The sequence below is a fragment of the Enoplosus armatus genome, chromosome 3, assembly GCF_043641665.1.
Source record: "Enoplosus armatus isolate fEnoArm2 chromosome 3, fEnoArm2.hap1, whole genome shotgun sequence".
NCBI classification, from domain to species: domain Eukaryota; kingdom Metazoa; phylum Chordata; class Actinopteri; order Centrarchiformes; family Enoplosidae; genus Enoplosus; species Enoplosus armatus.
Window position 1 is genome coordinate 11,229,311 of NC_092182.1, and position 18,073 is coordinate 11,247,383.

General features: G+C 40.5%; 1 protein-coding gene across 3 annotated transcripts; it reads right to left on the minus strand.

Annotated features, from left to right (window-relative positions):
• Window positions 1–978: 978 nt before the first annotated feature.
• elmo2 (engulfment and cell motility 2) lies at window positions 979–14,713 on the minus strand. Of its 3 annotated transcripts, XM_070902180.1 has the most exons (21): window positions 14,636–14,713; window positions 14,243–14,283; window positions 12,721–12,793; window positions 12,577–12,627; window positions 11,461–11,630; window positions 11,109–11,208; window positions 10,466–10,617; window positions 9,416–9,494; window positions 7,219–7,254; window positions 6,773–6,823; window positions 5,820–5,942; window positions 5,101–5,220; window positions 4,904–5,008; window positions 4,715–4,823; window positions 4,376–4,512; window positions 2,687–2,850; window positions 2,329–2,441; window positions 2,130–2,237; window positions 1,878–1,960; window positions 1,692–1,769; window positions 979–1,179 (listed from the first exon to the last, which is right to left on the minus strand). In XM_070902180.1, the coding sequence occupies exons 1-21, from the start codon at window positions 14,711–14,713 to the stop codon at window positions 979–981; spliced, it is 2,172 nt and encodes a 723-aa protein (XP_070758281.1). The 3 variants fall into 3 exon arrangements, with proteins under 3 accessions (XP_070758281.1, XP_070758283.1, XP_070758282.1); XM_070902182.1 differs by lacking the exon at window positions 7,219–7,254 and having other exon boundaries at window positions 10,472–10,617; XM_070902181.1 differs by lacking the exon at window positions 7,219–7,254.
• Between the last annotated feature and the right edge of the window lie 3,360 nt (window positions 14,714–18,073).

The following is an 18,073-nucleotide window of genomic DNA, read 5'->3' on the forward strand; positions in this document are numbered from 1 at the left end:
CACAAATTTCTGTTATTTTCAGATCAAACGATCAATTCACACAAAAAACAATCTGCAGATGAATCGATCATGAAAATGATAATTAGCTGCAGCCCTAGACTTCTGTGTCCCAGTATGATAGGCATGATAAAACATGATAAAACAGATTGTGAGAAGCAGGGATTATCCTTCCACCTTATCTGCTTCTGCTTCACGTTAGTTTCTAGCTCTCCTCATCACTGAATTTGAGCACATTTTTTTCTCAACGGTCAAATACTGAACTGCTGATGTGATATCTTAACAATAATGAGACCTCGATGGGCAGCAGGATGGTGTGCTGATTAGAGAGATCGTCCTTTAACCAGAAACGCCATCCTCGATCCCCTGTGACATCCACCATCACCCCTCCTACTGGAGTGACCTTGAGCAAGACACAGCCCACTCACTCCACTCTGTGTGTTGTTTCACCGCACGTCTGTCATGTGCAAGGACGGACAGAATTGAAGTGAACACAGTATTAGAACCAGAAAGGTGGCCACTTCATCTTCTGTTGCCATGGAGACCACACGCATGGCTTGATTGACCAATTAAGCCACAATTTGACTAAAATATTCTTGAGCGATGACTAATTTGCAGATTTGTGCAGCTTGTCATCCATATTCAGTATTCCTTAACTTTATAGGCAGGTTTATACCTTTAAATAGCAAAGAGTGGGGAATACAAATCAAGACGTTGACTGGACTGCACTGATAAGGAGTACTGCTCTGTGGTAGACCCTGACCTCTGAACTCCCTGTGAGGCTATAAACACATTTCTGTTATTTGACGAACGCAGCATCACAAACAGGTCTCCAGGGTTCTGAAGTGAAAATAAAAAATTAAGAGTAGCCTTTCCGGTGCACACATCTGCAGATAAATTCATCAAAAGATTGAGAATACTCATCCTTGACAAGCACACACATGCATTGCAAACACACACACACACACGCACACACACATCTCAGCTGTAGTTGTAGGTGAAGTTATACGAGCTAGGCTCCTTGGGCACGGGGGGCGGGGCTTCTGGGATGGTGATGTTCTCAAGGTCGAGGAGGCGGAGCTTCATCTCCATGCTGATGAGAGTATCTAGGTCACTGCGTGTCAGGTCACTGCCCATCTCTCTGCCCAGCAGCGCACACAGCCCGTCAGTCCAGATGCAGTACTGCTCCAAAAATATCACACACACACACACACACACACACACACACACACACACACACACAGGAACATACATGAAGGCAGAGAATGCTGTGTTATACTGTCAGTCACAGTGGCTACATTGTGCTATGTGGCTGAGCATCAATTTTTTGGTGCTTACACAAATAACACTAGTTCCAAGGGCTTTAGTTAAAGCAGCATTAACAACTTTTTATGGCCACTGGGGGGCAGCAGAACAAGTTGAAAACACAACATACTATCATGTTAGCAAATAGTTGTAGTACAGTATTTACACATAATACAGACAAGCAACATTAGCATTAATTTGAAGTTGTGTTTCTGCCCAACTGATGAATGTAAGTCCAATATTCACTCTCCTTTAGCTCTGTTTTGGTCTCCTACAACTCCTGAGGTAAATATCTGCTAAATGCTCCAAGTTAGCTAGTCGCTACTGTGTCTGCCTACTGTTTGGTATTGGGTAGGTGGGTTTTTAAGCCTCATTGTTGCTGTGCTTACCTCATACTTGTTGGGTGCAACAAAATTGAGAGTCTCATCGGGATCATAGAGGACAGAGAAGGCTAACTCCAGCACCTCCTAAGAGAAGCAAACAAGACAACGTTCCTACACTCAGTAACAGCAAGAATGAAAGAGCAGCCATGTGACTAGAATGACAATAAAAAAAACACATGAAAATCATATCACCTTGTTTTGTTTCAGAGCACTTTTTTCTTTCATATGAGGGCAGTCCTTCCCGGTCACCACAGACTTGATATCAGAGATGGGGACTAGGAGGAATAGACAAGATGCAACTCAATAATTATAGAAATTTATGAAGGTCAGCCTGACAAATACAGTGTGGTCTGCTAGTGAATGAGTCATCATGTGTGTTATGAAAAGTTTATTTGTTGGGAGATGGAGCCACTTGGAGAAATTACAGGTTTCAAGGTATCTTACTCTTGTCACTGAGTAGCTCAAAAGGCACTTCACCCTGAGGTGACTCATCAAGGTCCCCATAGTGCAGCACTTTGTGATTCAGCGAGAGTCTGCAGAACCAAAACTTCTCTACAAAAGAGGCAGGGAACACAATGCTTAGCTCATAATCAACAGCAGCAATACTCCCACAGTAGAAAAAGTGTTTTGATACTGTATCTACCTTGCCTTCGGCGGTTCCCCAGTTTACGGAAACAGCTTCCCTCACACAACCGGTTGAGTCGCTGCTGCTTGATGAGCTCCAAGATCTCAGGCTGAATTCTCTCCCGCAGCTCACTGCAGCACAAACACAGCATGAGCAACAGGGACAAACACACATGGCGACAAATGTGTACAACACTATATTATTTACTCTTACAGGGTTTGGATTTGAGATGAATTAAGCAGCAACAAACGTAATCAGTTGCTAGGAAAATGGTAAAAGGCTGAAATCTACAATGCTGAAGACTACAGGAAAGTCTAGAAACGACCAGGTTAAAACTATGACGGCACAATCAGAGGGAGTGTAGACACGGACTGACATGATGGGTGGAGACTGAAAGTCATCCTGGCTCATTCTCTCTGACTGCCGCAGACGCAGAATCTCTGAATAGTTGAGGCCTCGCAGTTTATTCTTCAGCTGGTCTAAAGATGACGGCTTCATCGCCAGAGCCCTGGTGATCTGCTCACGGACCACCTGCATCACCTGGTCAGGGTTTCAACACACACGAACCGAATGAGTGAGGAAAGGTGGAATAAAAACATTAAGAGGTGATGGACATGTATGGTTGGCAGAGATATTGCTGTTTTCAGACTGTGAATAATAATGTAATTCACAGAACTATTATTTTCCCATTCAGAAACTCATTCTGCTGACGGACATCTTTCTCCGTCTAAAGGCATGACTATTTAAAAGACATACTAGATGGTCCCACGTATTCTGTAACAATAAATGTCTGTATGAGTAGAACTTGATTTAAATGTGATTATCGGGTACTTTGAACTGAAATAGACAGCATTAAGAGTATAATTGTCATGTAATATTTAATAAAACAAAACCTTTCAGCTGTCTGCTTGACGTGGCTGCTCAGTCACACAGCAGAAGAATACAGCAGCTACAATAGTTTTTAAACATGTTTAAATGTGAAGCCTGACATCATTCACATTCGTGTTTTATTTTAACAAGAGTAAGAGCTAGTGGCTCTGTGAGGCTGTACTTCGGCACAGCGGTGCTTTGAGCTAAATGCCAACATCAGCATCCTAACATGCTGTGACAATGCTTATATGCTGATGTATAGCAGGTATAATGTTCACCATCTTATGTATGTACAGCATATACATTTGCTAATTAACACTAAACACAAAGTACAGCTGAGGCTGATGGAAAATGTCAATATTCTGCAGGTATTTGGTCATACACCAAAGTAATGGAGAAATTAAAATGTTGACCCGATGACCCGCGCTAGATGAGAAAGTCAAGGGATCATCAAAGTTATTACAATTCATCCTGAGAAGGACATGAATGCATGTACCATATTTCATGGCAGTCCATCCAACAGTTGTTGAGACATTTCATTTAAAGCCAGAAAATGTCCTAAAAAACCTCATGGTGGCGCTAGAGGAAAAGTCAGCAGGATTCACTGTTTGGGGACAATGAATATTTTTAAAGCGGCACATATACACTTTCAGCTAATGCAAGAGAGCAGAAGAGAAATTGTGTATCATGTAAACCCCTTTATCTTAACCCTGTTTTTGTTATAGCACCCAAAATTGCCAGTTTTCTTCCCTGATTGCTGTTTTGACACTGAAAGAGTTTTCCCAAGTTATCTCTTTTTAATTGGTCATGTGCATTCAAATTTTAATTAAAGATTAACTTTAAGGCAGCATAGTTCAGACATTTGGCTCTCACAGCAAAAGATTTCATTCTTAGTTATTCGCTTCATTCATTCATTCATTCAGCACTTTTGTTTGGGTGCTTCCTTTGATCGTGCCTGAACTAATTCAGTATATTGTCCCTATTTCATCGCTTTTTAAATTCCTTTAAACAGAAGAGGAGTTTATTCTATAACAAGTTCAGTTCTATTTTGCAAAGGTTGTCATATCCATTGTTGTTGGATATTTATCTGTGAGGTTTGGGTAAGGAGGCATGTACACAATGAAAGTTGTGTCAAAGTTGTGTACATATATATATACATGTTAAAGACGACTGTGAGAGCGCTTTCATCTCGGACCTTATTGAAGTCCTCAGCTGTGGCCCTCATCTCCTTCCAGGTTTTATTAAGCAGCTGGATGCAGACACAGAAGAACTCCTCCCATGCCCGGTCATGAGTGAAGAACATGGGGTGGTAGTCGTTGCAGCCCTCATTAGCTACAGAAAGAAAACATTTCAATTGTAAAAAGAAAAAGTAGAAAATTTTAGTTATTTTGTATTTTCCCCTCTCATAGTGTCATGTGTCATGCCATCATTTCTGATAACATCTCTGACTTAATCCAATTTTAGAGACATTTTAAGATTGTGGATTAATAGAAGTACAACAGCTACACTGCACGTGAAATACAGATCTACTTACGCAACTCTCCAACCTGGAGTATCTCGCACAACATTCGAGTGAGTTCGATGGCACACCGGCCAAAGGGACATTCATGCTTGTCCTCACGGCTGCTGTTCTCCAGGACAATCTGTCATGAGTGAAAAGACATGTTAGGCGTGTCTGACTTTCCCACCTCTGTGAGACGAGCAAAGTCACGCCAAAACTAACCCTGATGTACGTGTCCTGGTGAACCTTGGCGAGGTACAGCATGTTGTCCAAAGCCAGCATCCCCGGAGGAGTCTGGGTGAAGTCCATTGCCGGGTTCACATGGTTCTGCATTGGAACAGAAAAAAAAGCAGTTCATTAACTTAAATGAACTGTCTCTATTATTACAGAGGAAACTGAAATCTGTAGTGGAGACTCACAGTGAACCCCAGCATCTTATAGTCCTTTGTGTACATGGCCTTTCTCTTCTCTGTACCAGTGGGGTCATTTTCTCCATCGAAAGCAATCCTACGCAGCTCAAAAATGATGTCTCTCTGAGCCTGAACCACAGCAAGCCAACAAGTTAACAGTATAAAAAGCTCTTTTGACATTATAGCAGTAAAATATTAAAGAAAACAAGTAAAGTTAGGACAATCAGTGGTCAGCAGATGGCAGAACACTGTTTTTGACTGTAATATTAGCTGTTTTTTGGAATACAAAAATCTAATATCAGGAAAAATACATCAGAAATAATGTTACTGTCTGTGGAACTCAACACATTTATATTGTGTGAGATGCAGTAAGTGCACTTCCTACAAAGGCCACATCTACACTGTAAACAAGCAGGAAAGTAAAAATGTTCTAGTCCACTTTTTACACTTAAAGTAGATCTATCAGAGTGTAAAACTGAAAGAAGGATGTCTCTGATTATTAGAACTTCTAAGGATGCAGATTGTTCAATCAACATCGTTGTTCATTTGAACATACCAAAGATGATTTCTTATATTCTTTTACATTGAAAAGGCATTTGTTGTATTTCACTTAGTAATGTGGGATAATGTTTTAACACACACACACGCACACACACACACACACACACACACACACATATACACGCCAATGACCTGCTAATCAGAAAATAAATTATTAAAATTTTTACCTGGTCATTAGGATCCATTTTAGTCATCATTCGTTCTTCCAGAAGGTTGAAGGTCAAAACCTGCAGCACATAAAGCTGATGTGCCATTTCTGCTTTGATTGGTCGATTTCCTCTAATGACATGCTGGAAAAGAAGAGAAGAACGAAGTTTAGAAAGTCTGTATTTTGGCTACAATTTTGTACATCGAATCCCAAAGCTCAAAACAAATCTACCTACATTGTTAACTTACGAACTTACGAACTTAAGATTGTTTGTAACTTTTGGAAAATCACCTGAAGACTCAAGAGAGAAAGCTGACGATGCCAATCGCCTTTATGGACTGATTACACTCATGCATAACGTTTGATGCCATCATCAACAGCGACAAAAAAAGGTAAATAAAGAGACTAGGAAAATAATGTGGCATCATAAAACACAGTGTGAGAGTCATGAGGTGAGGTGTTATTAACAGTACACAGGCCCAGAGCACACAACGCTGGAGCTACTTCAAGATGTTTCCCAGGAAGCAGCAGTGCAGCGTCTTCCTCATTGGCACTGGCATTTCAGTCAGGCACTTCTAGAAGAGTCTGTGCCAAAAGGAATCATTTTCAGGGCAGATTTTGTTCCACTTTATGGACTTTCATGCCACGTCACATTTGCTGGTTCTATGTCACAGCTCTTCAAGTGAGTAAATCTTTCCACTTTGAGAACTGCTGGCTCCCAGCCCCCCAACGATCACCAAACCCCAACATAGGAAAGCCTAAAAGGAGGTTGAACAGAAATATTTCTGTATATAGAATGTTTTTCCAATGTTTTAATAGCAACACAGTCTCTGGTAAGTGCTCAAATCCTGTGTTCACACCTATATATTTCACAGCCGTCTGAAGCCTTAATGACCAGTAGAGAGAGAAGTGGAGCGTTAACTGAAATAGCCAGAAATACTTCGTTTTCTGCATTTCAGACTTGATACTCACATTGAGGATGATGGATCGCAGGTGTTTCTGAGCCAAAGTGCTTGCCATTTCCTGGGGGGAAATAAAGAGATATCAGTCAATTCAATGCACAATTCCGATGAGGGAAGATGCTTTATTACACAGAAAAGAAGTGCATAGAGGTAACTCAACCTATAGTAGATGGGGATTTTAGACAAATTCTGAAATGCAACAACACTCTGAAGCTACATTTCCAGCACTGGTTTAGATTACTGACCCTTCACGCCTTCTGTAAAACATGAAGACATGGTCTAATTTCAATCTGTCAACACAGTCTGTCTGCTGCTGCAGCAAGCTATGGTCCCATCTTCATTTGCATGGATTATGCAGTGGCTTTCCATAACACATAAAGAGCGAGAGAGTGAAGGAGGAGAGGGGCTGTGGGGTGGAGAGAGGATGGTATGAGATGCAGAGGGATGTGTACTCACAGTGAGGTGCTGCTCCAGTGGGTTAGTACACTCCTCCTACAGGTTGAAGGGAGGGAGGAGGGACGTGGGTATAACAGTAATGGAAACAGAGTGCACACACGGACAATGAGATACAGGGATACATCACCAGCACAGCATGCGACGGAATAAAAACACGAACATAGGAGTGTCAAGTAGTCACGACATACTGTATAGCTGTTCACATGCCCTACATGCAGTACGACCACACATTTATTGGTTTATACAACATGGTTTCAAAAAGGATTTTACAAACTTAAGAACTGTTCAATTTTATCGAGCCACAGAGGGTCTGTAGAGACTCTAAAACCTGTTCAATAATGCGAAAGACCCCAAAACTGGAGTGACAACCCATCAGTGATGGTGTGATATATTGAGGAAAATTTTCAAGTCACTTCTTTGAATACTATAAAAACTGTGTGAAGTATGAAGACAAATATCCATAAATCTACACTTTAAAGAGTAACCCCTGTCTAATGTGCTTAATGAGCTGTAAACTGGCATTTAGTACTGTTAGTAATCAATTCAATAGTAGAGTTTGTGCTGCGTGTCCCTCTACTGTATTCATCTCCAAAGAACTGACTCAGTTCGCCCTCCAGTGGTCAACAGCAGCAGCTGGAGATGAATGCATGTTCAAGGACAACTGTCCGAACATACTGTACATCACACAGTCAAAAAAAAAAGAAAAAAGACATGTTACAACCCACAATAAAATTAAGGCAAACACTCCACCTCCTCAACTGACATCTAACCCTCCGCCTTCATACCCACTCTCTTGCATTTTTAATTAGCACTTACAAAACTGAGTGAGGATTGATTGATTTTTTGGGAGCTTTGCATTTGGAAATTTGGTATTTTATTATATTTACTATATAAATATTCTCAGTCTCAATTTGTCCTAAATTCAATCTAAAGTGGTGATTTATAATTATGCTACTGTCACAGGTGTGTTTTCTTACATGTGGCATCTCAACATATTACTGCCTTGTCCACTTTATGTTGGTATTTTGTGACATTTGGCCAGATTCAATTGATTACCAGAGAAAAATTTGATCGAAGTGTTGTTAACATTCTACTTGTAGGAATTAGTCATCTCTGTATTTCCTTTAAACCAATAACTGTCCTGCATATCCTCAGCTCTCATTTCATCGACTATTATTACTAATTCATACACCAATTGCAATCTACTGTCAAAGTGTTGCATTTCGTTAGATACTGAAACATCAACATGGAGAACTGTAATTATAAACACACACAGGACAAGACAGTGTATGAAACAGGATGAAACACTGCAGTATGCTGGTGCACTATGTGAGCTGGGATAGACGTTATCCCTGCAGGGTGAGCAGAGCACAGACAAATGAGGCATCATCACAGTGATGAGTACCATACTGGGTAGACATACACTCCTTTAGTTTTTGTACATTTGGCTGTGCTACAAAGATGTTTCAGAATCAGAGTGAACCTGTTTTTGATGTTTCTGTCCGAATCTGTTAAATCAAACTGAACTTAATGTCATATTTTAGCATCTTATATCTGAATAATTTTTCATGCTACCTTTATCAAATTCTACCTACACTGCTGACAATGCCAGGTTTCACTCAATCATCTCAGTGGATTATTTCACACTCTACTCTCCATCATAAGCACATTGTCAAGTATGTGATATATTGTACCACTGGCTGGCATCGAGCCCAATCCTTGAGTTTAATAAGCACTTTTATCTGAATTTAGCCAACAAAAAAAATCCTTAATTATCAAGTCATCCTTCAGTTACAGCTGGATGGCTGGTCTACCTCGCTGAGCTATTCTGAAATAACTGCAGCACAACAAATGTGCAAACTTCAAAGGAAAGCGAGCACTATTTTGAGTGAGTGTGTCATTACAGCGATGGCTGTCAGACAGAATCCACAGCATGACAGCTGGCAGACAGACGTCTATTCATGAGATTAGCTTTAGTAACTAACCTACTGCTGCCAGGGTGAGGCAACATCTGCAGCTCTCTGACACCAAAAAACATACGACTGTTATGAATAAATGTCAGTCTATTATGTATGGGTGGCTTTTTTTAGAGTGTTATGTGAGGAAGGAACATTATAAGTATTCTAATTACGTCTATCTGTTATGTGTGCTCAGTCTCTAATACAGCACACTGTGCTGTGGCGTGCTGGGCACCGACCTGCCGTCTGTCCTCTGGTGCCTTCAGGAAGAGAGCATTGATGAGGGCGATGGCGTAGGTTTGGATCTCCTGGTTTGACCTGAAGGAATATCAAGCGACGTAACAACCAGTTAGAAGCATCATGCTCCCCAAATCTCCACATAGAGTTTAAACTAACAACTATGCTACATAACAATTTATTTTACTTTTTCACTATCACTACTAATACTTAGGATGGGTGCAGGATTTTTAGAAGCCACTCCTTCACAGTTTTGAATAACTGTATGTAGACTCAAACTGGCCTGTTATTCATTTAGTTATAAGAGCAGTAAAACAAAGAGGATCTTGGACATTTTAAAGGATGTTGGCAATATATTTATTACCATAAAAAGACCAAAACCAACAATGAACTGATCCTAGTATTGCCTGAGTAGCCAAAACCTAATAAAGCGTATTCCTCTGTGCCATTGTTGATCAGAAACTATTAAAAACACATTTAAGAGTCACACTGCTGCACTGGGTGACATGTTCCATCGTTACAACTAAGATGGGTATTTTATTTTATTTTTATCAATCCCACATATACCATCCTGCAGCTGTAAATACTCACTAAAGCACCAAATGTGTATTCAACTGCTGCTGAAAGTAGTCCCTAACAAGTGCACATCTTGCTTCAGTTTGAGGAACTTTTGCTAAAAACTTACAATGCTCAGCTGTTTTAAGAAATTCTGTCCATCAAATGTACAAGTGACCTGTTTTTTAAGATTCTTCTTCAAAAGGAACCAAAGGGATTTTGGCTGAGGGCCACAAACAGGATAGAGAGGGAGGAAAGTTGCTGGTGGTTTTTTCGTGGGATATGTTGCCAATAACACAAATATAGACTAACCATGCTTGGTGTTTTGATTGGGGCCATCTAAGCATCCTGAACTCACCCTTTAAACAGTGCCACAAGCCAAATATTGTGGCAGATTTCTAACATTTTATTTCTTAGGTTACCCCGCAACCATACAATCACACCTCTGCCCAGCATATCAGAGTGCGTGAAGCCCCTGTGCGTGTGTGTGTGCTCACACTTGCAGGTGCCCGATGAGCTGTCCCACGGTGATCTCCTGTGCCACTCGGTGGTAGAGGCTGTGGCTGTTGAGGACCATGCTCTCAAGGATGGCGAGAGACCGCTGCAGGATGGACACGTCCACCATGGGCTGGTTCACATAGCCCGCAATCTGAGCGCGGACAGAGGAGAAGACAAGGCAACGTGGCGATAACTCTAAATCTTTAACATGTCAGCTGTGTTTCTGAGTCTATTCAATTGGGCTCTAAAGTTTCTGTCAAACCAACAAGAGCTTCAAAGATTATAATCGGAAAAAAGTTCCCTCTTTTATTGAAAAAGTAAATCTATGTGTAAAAGAAAACTAAATCAAGAGTTCAGGAAGTTTCCACCTGAGTGACTGTCAAGGCCATACTAAAGTTTTCAGCAGAAAACTAGCCACATACACACTGAAGGAGCTGCACATAATGTGAGTTGCTAGGCAACAGCACCCACTCATTTCCGGCATGTAGGAAGAAATGAAGGTAAAGTAATCAAATAACAGTGTATTAATAAAAAGCAGTAAAGAGACAGACCTTGACATTTGAAACAGTGTGGATTTGTCCAGTGGGCTCCCTGTAAAACTATAATGTGTCAGATGAAGTGCTCTTTTGTTGGGGGAGGTACCTGTTTGATAAAGGAGAGGGAGATGAGGTCCCAGGACACAATGCCATGATCCATTAGCTCCAGGAAGGCAGTGAGAGTGAAGGCCAGCATTTCACCGAAGCTGAAGGAAGCAAAGAGCAGTTAGTTCAGGACTTTGCACATCATCTGACCTGGTCCACCTTTAAAGAAACAAAAATACATGTGTAAAGACGTAAAATCAGATTCAACTCAGCAACACAGCCTTAACCATTTCCAGCACTAAAAGCAGGATGAGCCTGGCTTAGAGCTTGCAACTCTTACACAAGTAATGCTTCACGCTGTCATCAATGTGCAAAATATCATCGCTGTCAGAAAAACTGAATTTGTTGCTCACTGGGTGCCACTCTCAACAAGACGTGCCAGTGTCCCAATGCCCTCCATATTGATGAACTCTGTGGCAAAGGTTGGGTCTGCAGACAGCTTGGCGAGCTCTTTTAGAGCCTCCAGGCGAGCGTCGATGCCGTGGGATTGGATCCTCTCCAGGAGCTGACGAGCAGCACGAGCCTGTCAGCCACAAAAAACATCACTTTCATGATGAGTTTACCTCACACACCGACTCACAGCATTATGATTTTAATCCAGGCTATCAGGTCGTTCTTAATCATTTTATCATAATAAAACCCATGTAAAAGTATTTACGAAAGGTTTGTTGTAATATTCTTTTTGTGTTTAGATGACAATAAAAGGCTAGGAAGAAAACTTCAAAATAAAACTTAAAGGGCTCTATTGCTGGGAATCTAGGCGCAGAGCATAAAAACATGCACAACTACTTTAAATATGATGGGTCGAAGATGACCAGGAAGTCGATGTGTAAACTGTATAGATGATATGATCGACAGTTTGGGTCTGATCATTTTACTGTTCGCCTTCATCTTTTATTCTAACTTAGAAATGTTTAAAACCTGCCTGCTCGTGTTTTTTTCCTAGTCCAACTTATTTTTGAATGTTGCCACATTCCCAGATCTCAGTGATATACTTGGCAAGAACAATATGAGTTTTATCAGTAGCAATGATGGCCAAAAAAAGTTGTTTAAGTTGTCATAAATTTGAATTATTCCTTAAAGAACAGCCAAGTGCGCAGTGCATTGGGTAGCACTTTGGTGTTTTGATGGTGGAGGCGTGAGGTGCACCCACAGAGCTCTCGGAGGCTGGGTGGGATTAGGAAGAATATATTATCATACATTATTGAGCGTGTTGGAGGCTGGTATCAACCATGGCAAATCACATCGACTCCTTTCATCCTTTTAAAAGCAGCGTTCGCCCACCATGATGTGCTGACAGTCTGGTTATCGTGTACGGACAAGCGTGTCTTAAGAGGAATCTTGCAAGACACAAAAGGTTTGTGACACAGGCCTGCATAAAAGTAAAGCCTGGTGATGTTCATGTGTGAAAAATAGCTCACTTCCTAATAAAGACAAAACTTAAACAGGAATAAACAAAGCTGACTCACAGGTGAAATTGCTAATCGAAGGATAGTCCCGTTCTTGATTTCACCGCGGCTCTGAAAGATAACAAAGGAGGAATGTTTCTACACATTCAACAATGATGTACAATGCCGTCAACACAAGCTTAGGAAGAAAACAGTGAAGCTCACCTGCTCAGTGATGTAAAGCTGAGGGCCATCAGCATAACGCAGAGCAAACTGTTCTGAGCCTGACAAAGACCAGCTGAGGATAAGGAGAGAGTGAAAAGGTCTGTTGAGAAGTCAAATTCATTATAACAGTTTGACACCGACTAAAGAAGCAGTGGGACATTAAGTTAACTTGAATGTTTTAATGCAGCGTACTCTAGTCTGTGTGAACAAAATGTTGTGTAAAGTCCCTCCAGCAGTTGTATTTACACAAGTAGAAAACTGAGAGATGGTGGAGGAGAATTATTCAGTGGGTGTTAACAGTAAAGTGCAAAGAACTTTCAGTTTGAAATGGAAAGGAGAGGCAGTGGGTAGATGCAGCTACGAGGCGGATGGGTGAGATACATTTTGCAATATTCATCTATAAAGTACAAGACAAAAGAGAAGGGGGAAAAAACAAGTCAACAATGAAGCCCAATATCACAGGTTAAAACACAAGAAGGAATGATGACGGATAAAAGGAAATAAAATAATAAGTGGGAATGGTTATGTAAGGTATCAACAGTCAGATCGTATCTCTGTGTGTGAACCCACTGGAGTGCTTCGATAAAACTGCTGTCTACACAACTGCACCAACTGTGAAAGGACCAGAAAGCAGCTGCCATTCTCTGGTTTATTTCAGTCTTATAACGTAGACGTGCTGAAATTTTATTACAAGGTAAATTTAAGAAACACACACTTGATGTAAAGGTAAAAGCAGGTATCACAGACATTTGGAGTCCTTACACCACACCAGCCCCAGTCCATCAAAAACACAGAACACTCATTCGACTTTGAGTCAGAATTAATACATAAGGAGAAGTGGGACATGCTGCTGTTTTGCCTGGGCCAGCAGGGCCACCTCAAAAGGTTAGCCTTTGTCATAAATAAAGTTCAACAGGTTGTAGTTATTGAATGTAGATAGAGTGTTCATGAAAAATGAGTGTCACTTGGTGCCTCTGTGTTAGAATAATAAAAAAGATTTACAGCACAGAGCAAAGGTTTTAGCTGCTGTTCGTCTTTCACAGCAGCGTTTTTCAGAGCTTTCACTGTTTCTTGCAACAACAGACGGAGTCAATAGATCACCAGATAAATCACCTCCAACATTGTACATCACTGGCAATGAAGCCAAGAAAACTTAACGTACACGCTACCATTCATTTCTATTGTGGTCTTGTTTATCTACAGTAGCTTCAACTTTTAACTTTGTGACAACTGCCATAAATCTTTGCATGTGATAATGGCATGCTAACACGTGACCAATTTTCCATCCGAATGACCATACAGTCTCTAGAGGTATATGACTTAACGTTTTCCATTGGTCTAATGTTAACAAAATCACAATAAATCATAAAATCCAATGGCAATACTTAAAAATCACAATAAGTATCGTGATAGTATTGAATCAGCAGATAATCATATATTTTATATTATATTATATTATCAATTGAACAGAGATAATAAAAACCATCAGTAAATTATGAAAATCTGCGTGAGTAATGCTTACCCATCACATACTTCCCGTATTATGGAGGACAAAGGTCTTTTCTGCAAACAGAAAAAAACACTCAAACAGTTGAAATGAAACATAAATCATCTTTACTCACTCTGCCGTGTTTTTCTAATATGTCATGACGACAGCTTGTGGCGAGAGCACTTACTTTTAAAATCTATTACTCATGAAGAGTTATTTATTATGACAGCCACTAAGGTACTTACCTGTATTCTGCATAACTAAAACTCATCTCGGCATTACTCATGCCTTTCACATTCAAAAAAAATTAAAGAGATGCATAATTTCAACCTTCAGCAATCAAGTTACTCTCTAAAGGTTTGGCCAGCTGGTGAGTTATTAGAGGCAAACTGGAGATTGAATGTCACATTTTATGCAAATACAGACCTGGTCCATCTCTATCAGCTGAGCATTAGCACCGGGCCATTCAATAGCCACCTTCACAATGTCAGCAGGTGGCGGCATGGCTGTCTTATCGTAGCACCCTGCGGAGGAAAAAAAGAAATCAGTTTAATCTCTAGTACAGCTTCACCTGTTGGACAGTATTTGGGTTGATAAAGTCGTTAAAACACTTTTTATTTCACTTGACTACTGAAATAAATACCATTAAAACGATAAATGACAGATAATGAAACACATTTGATGAGTCACCTGTGTCAGATTGTTTTACTGCTTTCCTTATTCTGCACTCCTACAGTATGTCAAAATGTTTGGATCCTAGCCGAGTAAAAACATTTTAGAGTTTCTGGTTTTCAGTCTGATGACTTCAAAATAATATGAACTAAAGGTTATACCTCACCTAATGGAGAAGTGTTGAGGGGGTCAATCACTCTCACAGCTCTGCTGTAGAAACCGCTGTGTCAGCTCCCCTGTGGACACAGAAACCCACACAGCAGTCATGTCAGTGCAAAACCTTATTTTCCTCAAAGCCCAAAAGCTTACTTTGCTCCATCCCTGTGTTTCTCTCTCTCTCCTCTGAACTGAATCTGTCAGAGAATGGATCAATAAGCATGACTGTTTTATAAAACCACCCCCCCCCACACACACACACCCCCACACACACACACAAACACACACGCTGATCTTGGCTGGGTCGAGCCTTCTGCCTACTGGGCTCTGGGTTTGCTGTGCTTTGTTGCCGATGACATGTTATTATTATTGCTAATAAACAGGCCAAATATATTTACATCCCATTTATTTTACACTTTTCTTTACCAACTTGTTGGACATTTATTGAGTGTCCAACCAAATTTGTTTTGTTCCAATTGTTGATGCATCATGTACAGCTTGAAGAAGTCAAACTGTGTTTCTGTTTTGAAGAAGTCTGAACTATAACTATAGCCAACTATAGTGGCATTATCGTCCGATCTTAGATTATCACAGATATATCGTACTTGTTGGCCGATAAGTAACAAGAAATTGCAGTACTAAAATGCCAAAGACATGTTTGAGGTAATTTAGAAACAAATGTGTGATTACATCCTTTGAATTGAATGGAAAATGTCGCTCTCAGGACATCGGCTGATATATTGTCGTCAGGTTTTTTTATTGATGTCGTCATCAGCCTCAAAACTCCAGTATCGGTCAAGATCTGGAAGTATGTGAAAGAAAAAGCCATAATAATAACCACTATTTGTTATCAACATACAACCTTTGACCCTCTTCACATTCTGCATTTGAGCAATGAACAGATGAATTAATAAATTAACTCCATGCACAGTACCGCATGCCTCAAAAACTGTGCAGAGATAGTTACAAATTAGAACAAACTGTCTGGCCATCTGCTCTCAAATTATATTTTATTTCTAACTCTCATGTAGATCACATATTTATGCTGGCTCAGTTTTTACAAGTGTTTAATTTACATCACTTGCAAAATCACACTATTATCTACCAAGAAACATTTCCTGCTTATTTTATCGGCCACATTACTTCACCACCTTATTGAACTTATTTCATAACTTGCAACAACTGCCCTAAAATACAAGAGCCAGAGGGACACAGCAGGTCTCTGGCCACAGAAAGAGATCTCTCTCTCTGTTCCGACATGAAGTGAGCATGAAAAGCTGTCTGACAGACTCTGCTGGTGGCTGGAACAAGGTGGTGAACAAGAGAAAGGCAGTGCTGTTCTCCAAATGTCCATTCAGGCGGCTTTCAGGATACAAAACACTTTGTACGTCTTACAGCTGCTCATTTGAAATGAAATCTTAACCAAACTGTTGTGGGTGAAACAAACCGACCTGAACCAGCCTGAATCGACGTCTGTGTTCCCTTAGAGATTTACCAGTGTTATAGTGCAGCACAGTCTTTCTGAGTGTGAATGTTTGTCTGATTCTATAAATATGTCCGCCTGTCAGTTTACATCAGCAGTGGCTCTGGCGTCTGACACTGTTGTCCTTTGATCACTGGTAAAATAAAGGATATTTTGCTCTCAAATCCAAGTTTGTTCTTTTGAGACAACAGACTCAGTTGTCTGCGGCTGCTAGCGCTCCGCATGATGAAAACATCTCAAAGTTGGAATAAAAATCCAAGGTGTGGTATTATGAATAATAAGCGTGCCTGAATCCTTTCATCTCACAAACTTTGAACCACTGGATCACTGCACTGAATTCTCCACGTGATTTGTCACAAATTAGACAAATTATCAGACTGAGATAGGGTGATATGGATGTGATTAACATCTGCAACAACAAATTAAGGTGGATTCTGCAAATGATACAGGGTGAAAACTGCCAATTAAATTCAGATTCCAACCAGCCATCTGATGGAGAGACGGCACCGCCTCCGCATCCTCAAGTGGACTGTCAATCACATCACATAATGTGTGATCTCTGAGTCTGCCCCATAATGTTGTTCTCGTGTAAAAAAACATTTTTTTCCAAAAGTTCTGGTATAAATCCATATTTTTAAGCACTGACATTTGTCTAAAGATTTGCAAAATGTTATAGCTATGTTGTTATTTATGCAACATAGTTGCTTTGCTGTGGGGCGGAGTAGTATGCACATATCATTGAGGCAAATGAAACTAAATGGGCACCATGTAATCTCACTTTTATCAACCACCATGGAATAATAACATTGTCAGCTCCCTGGCACAGCTCACAAAAGCCCACGACAGACATTCACGAAAAAGTCACATTTTGAAAGCACACCGAGTAATGAATCATAGCTTAAAACCAAGCAAAAAAAAGGCTATTAAATGGTAATATATCACTGTGCAAAAGACTTGAGAATATAAAGCCCTTTGCTTGAAAGCCAGAAAAGATTGTGTTCCAATTAATACATCATCTAGTGGTAGCTCTACAGATTATTACTGAAAGCTGCAGCCACAACAAGACCCTCGAATTTGGCTTTATACATATCAGATCTCTGTCTACCAAAGCCTTACTGATAAATTACCCACCTCACTATACCAATGCCTATGTTGCTCTGGCTACTAAACAAGGTGGGGGTGTTAATATTAAATTCAACTCATTTGAAGCTCTTGTTTAAGAACCATCTCCACGATACAAGCTTGTCCTTGTAATGTTGGTGCTGATGTATTTTCCGCTGGCCACATTGGTCTGTCAACTTTAACTGCACTTGGGGGGAGGTTTCCTGTGGTCCTGGCTCCTTTCACTGCATCCGATTAAGACGGCCTTTCTCACCTACGCAACATCTGTCTGTTCTGTCCATGGCTGATGCAGAGACCCTAATTCACACCTTTGTTTCTGCCGCGTTAGTACTAGAAGTCTTCAAATGGATCAGAAGGCTGCAGCTAGAATTCGAACTAAAACTAGAAAATCTGACCATATCACACCAATTTTAGCCTTAACAATTTTCCTT

Bases quoted from the DNA above. Each gene is read 5' to 3' on its own strand.
- elmo2 (XM_070902180.1), bottom strand. From the start codon at position 14,713: ATGCCGCCACCTGCTGACATTGTGAAGGTGGCTATTGAATGGCCCGGT. The intron at 14,284-14,635 runs GTCTGTATTTGC...TTCTGTTTGCAG, and splicing joins AGCTGATAGAGATGGACCAG to AAAAGACCTTTGTCCTCCAT. The intron at 1,180-1,691 runs GTAAGCACAGCA...TTTTTGGAGCAG, and splicing joins TTGCACCCAACAAGTATGAG to TACTGCATCTGGACTGACGG.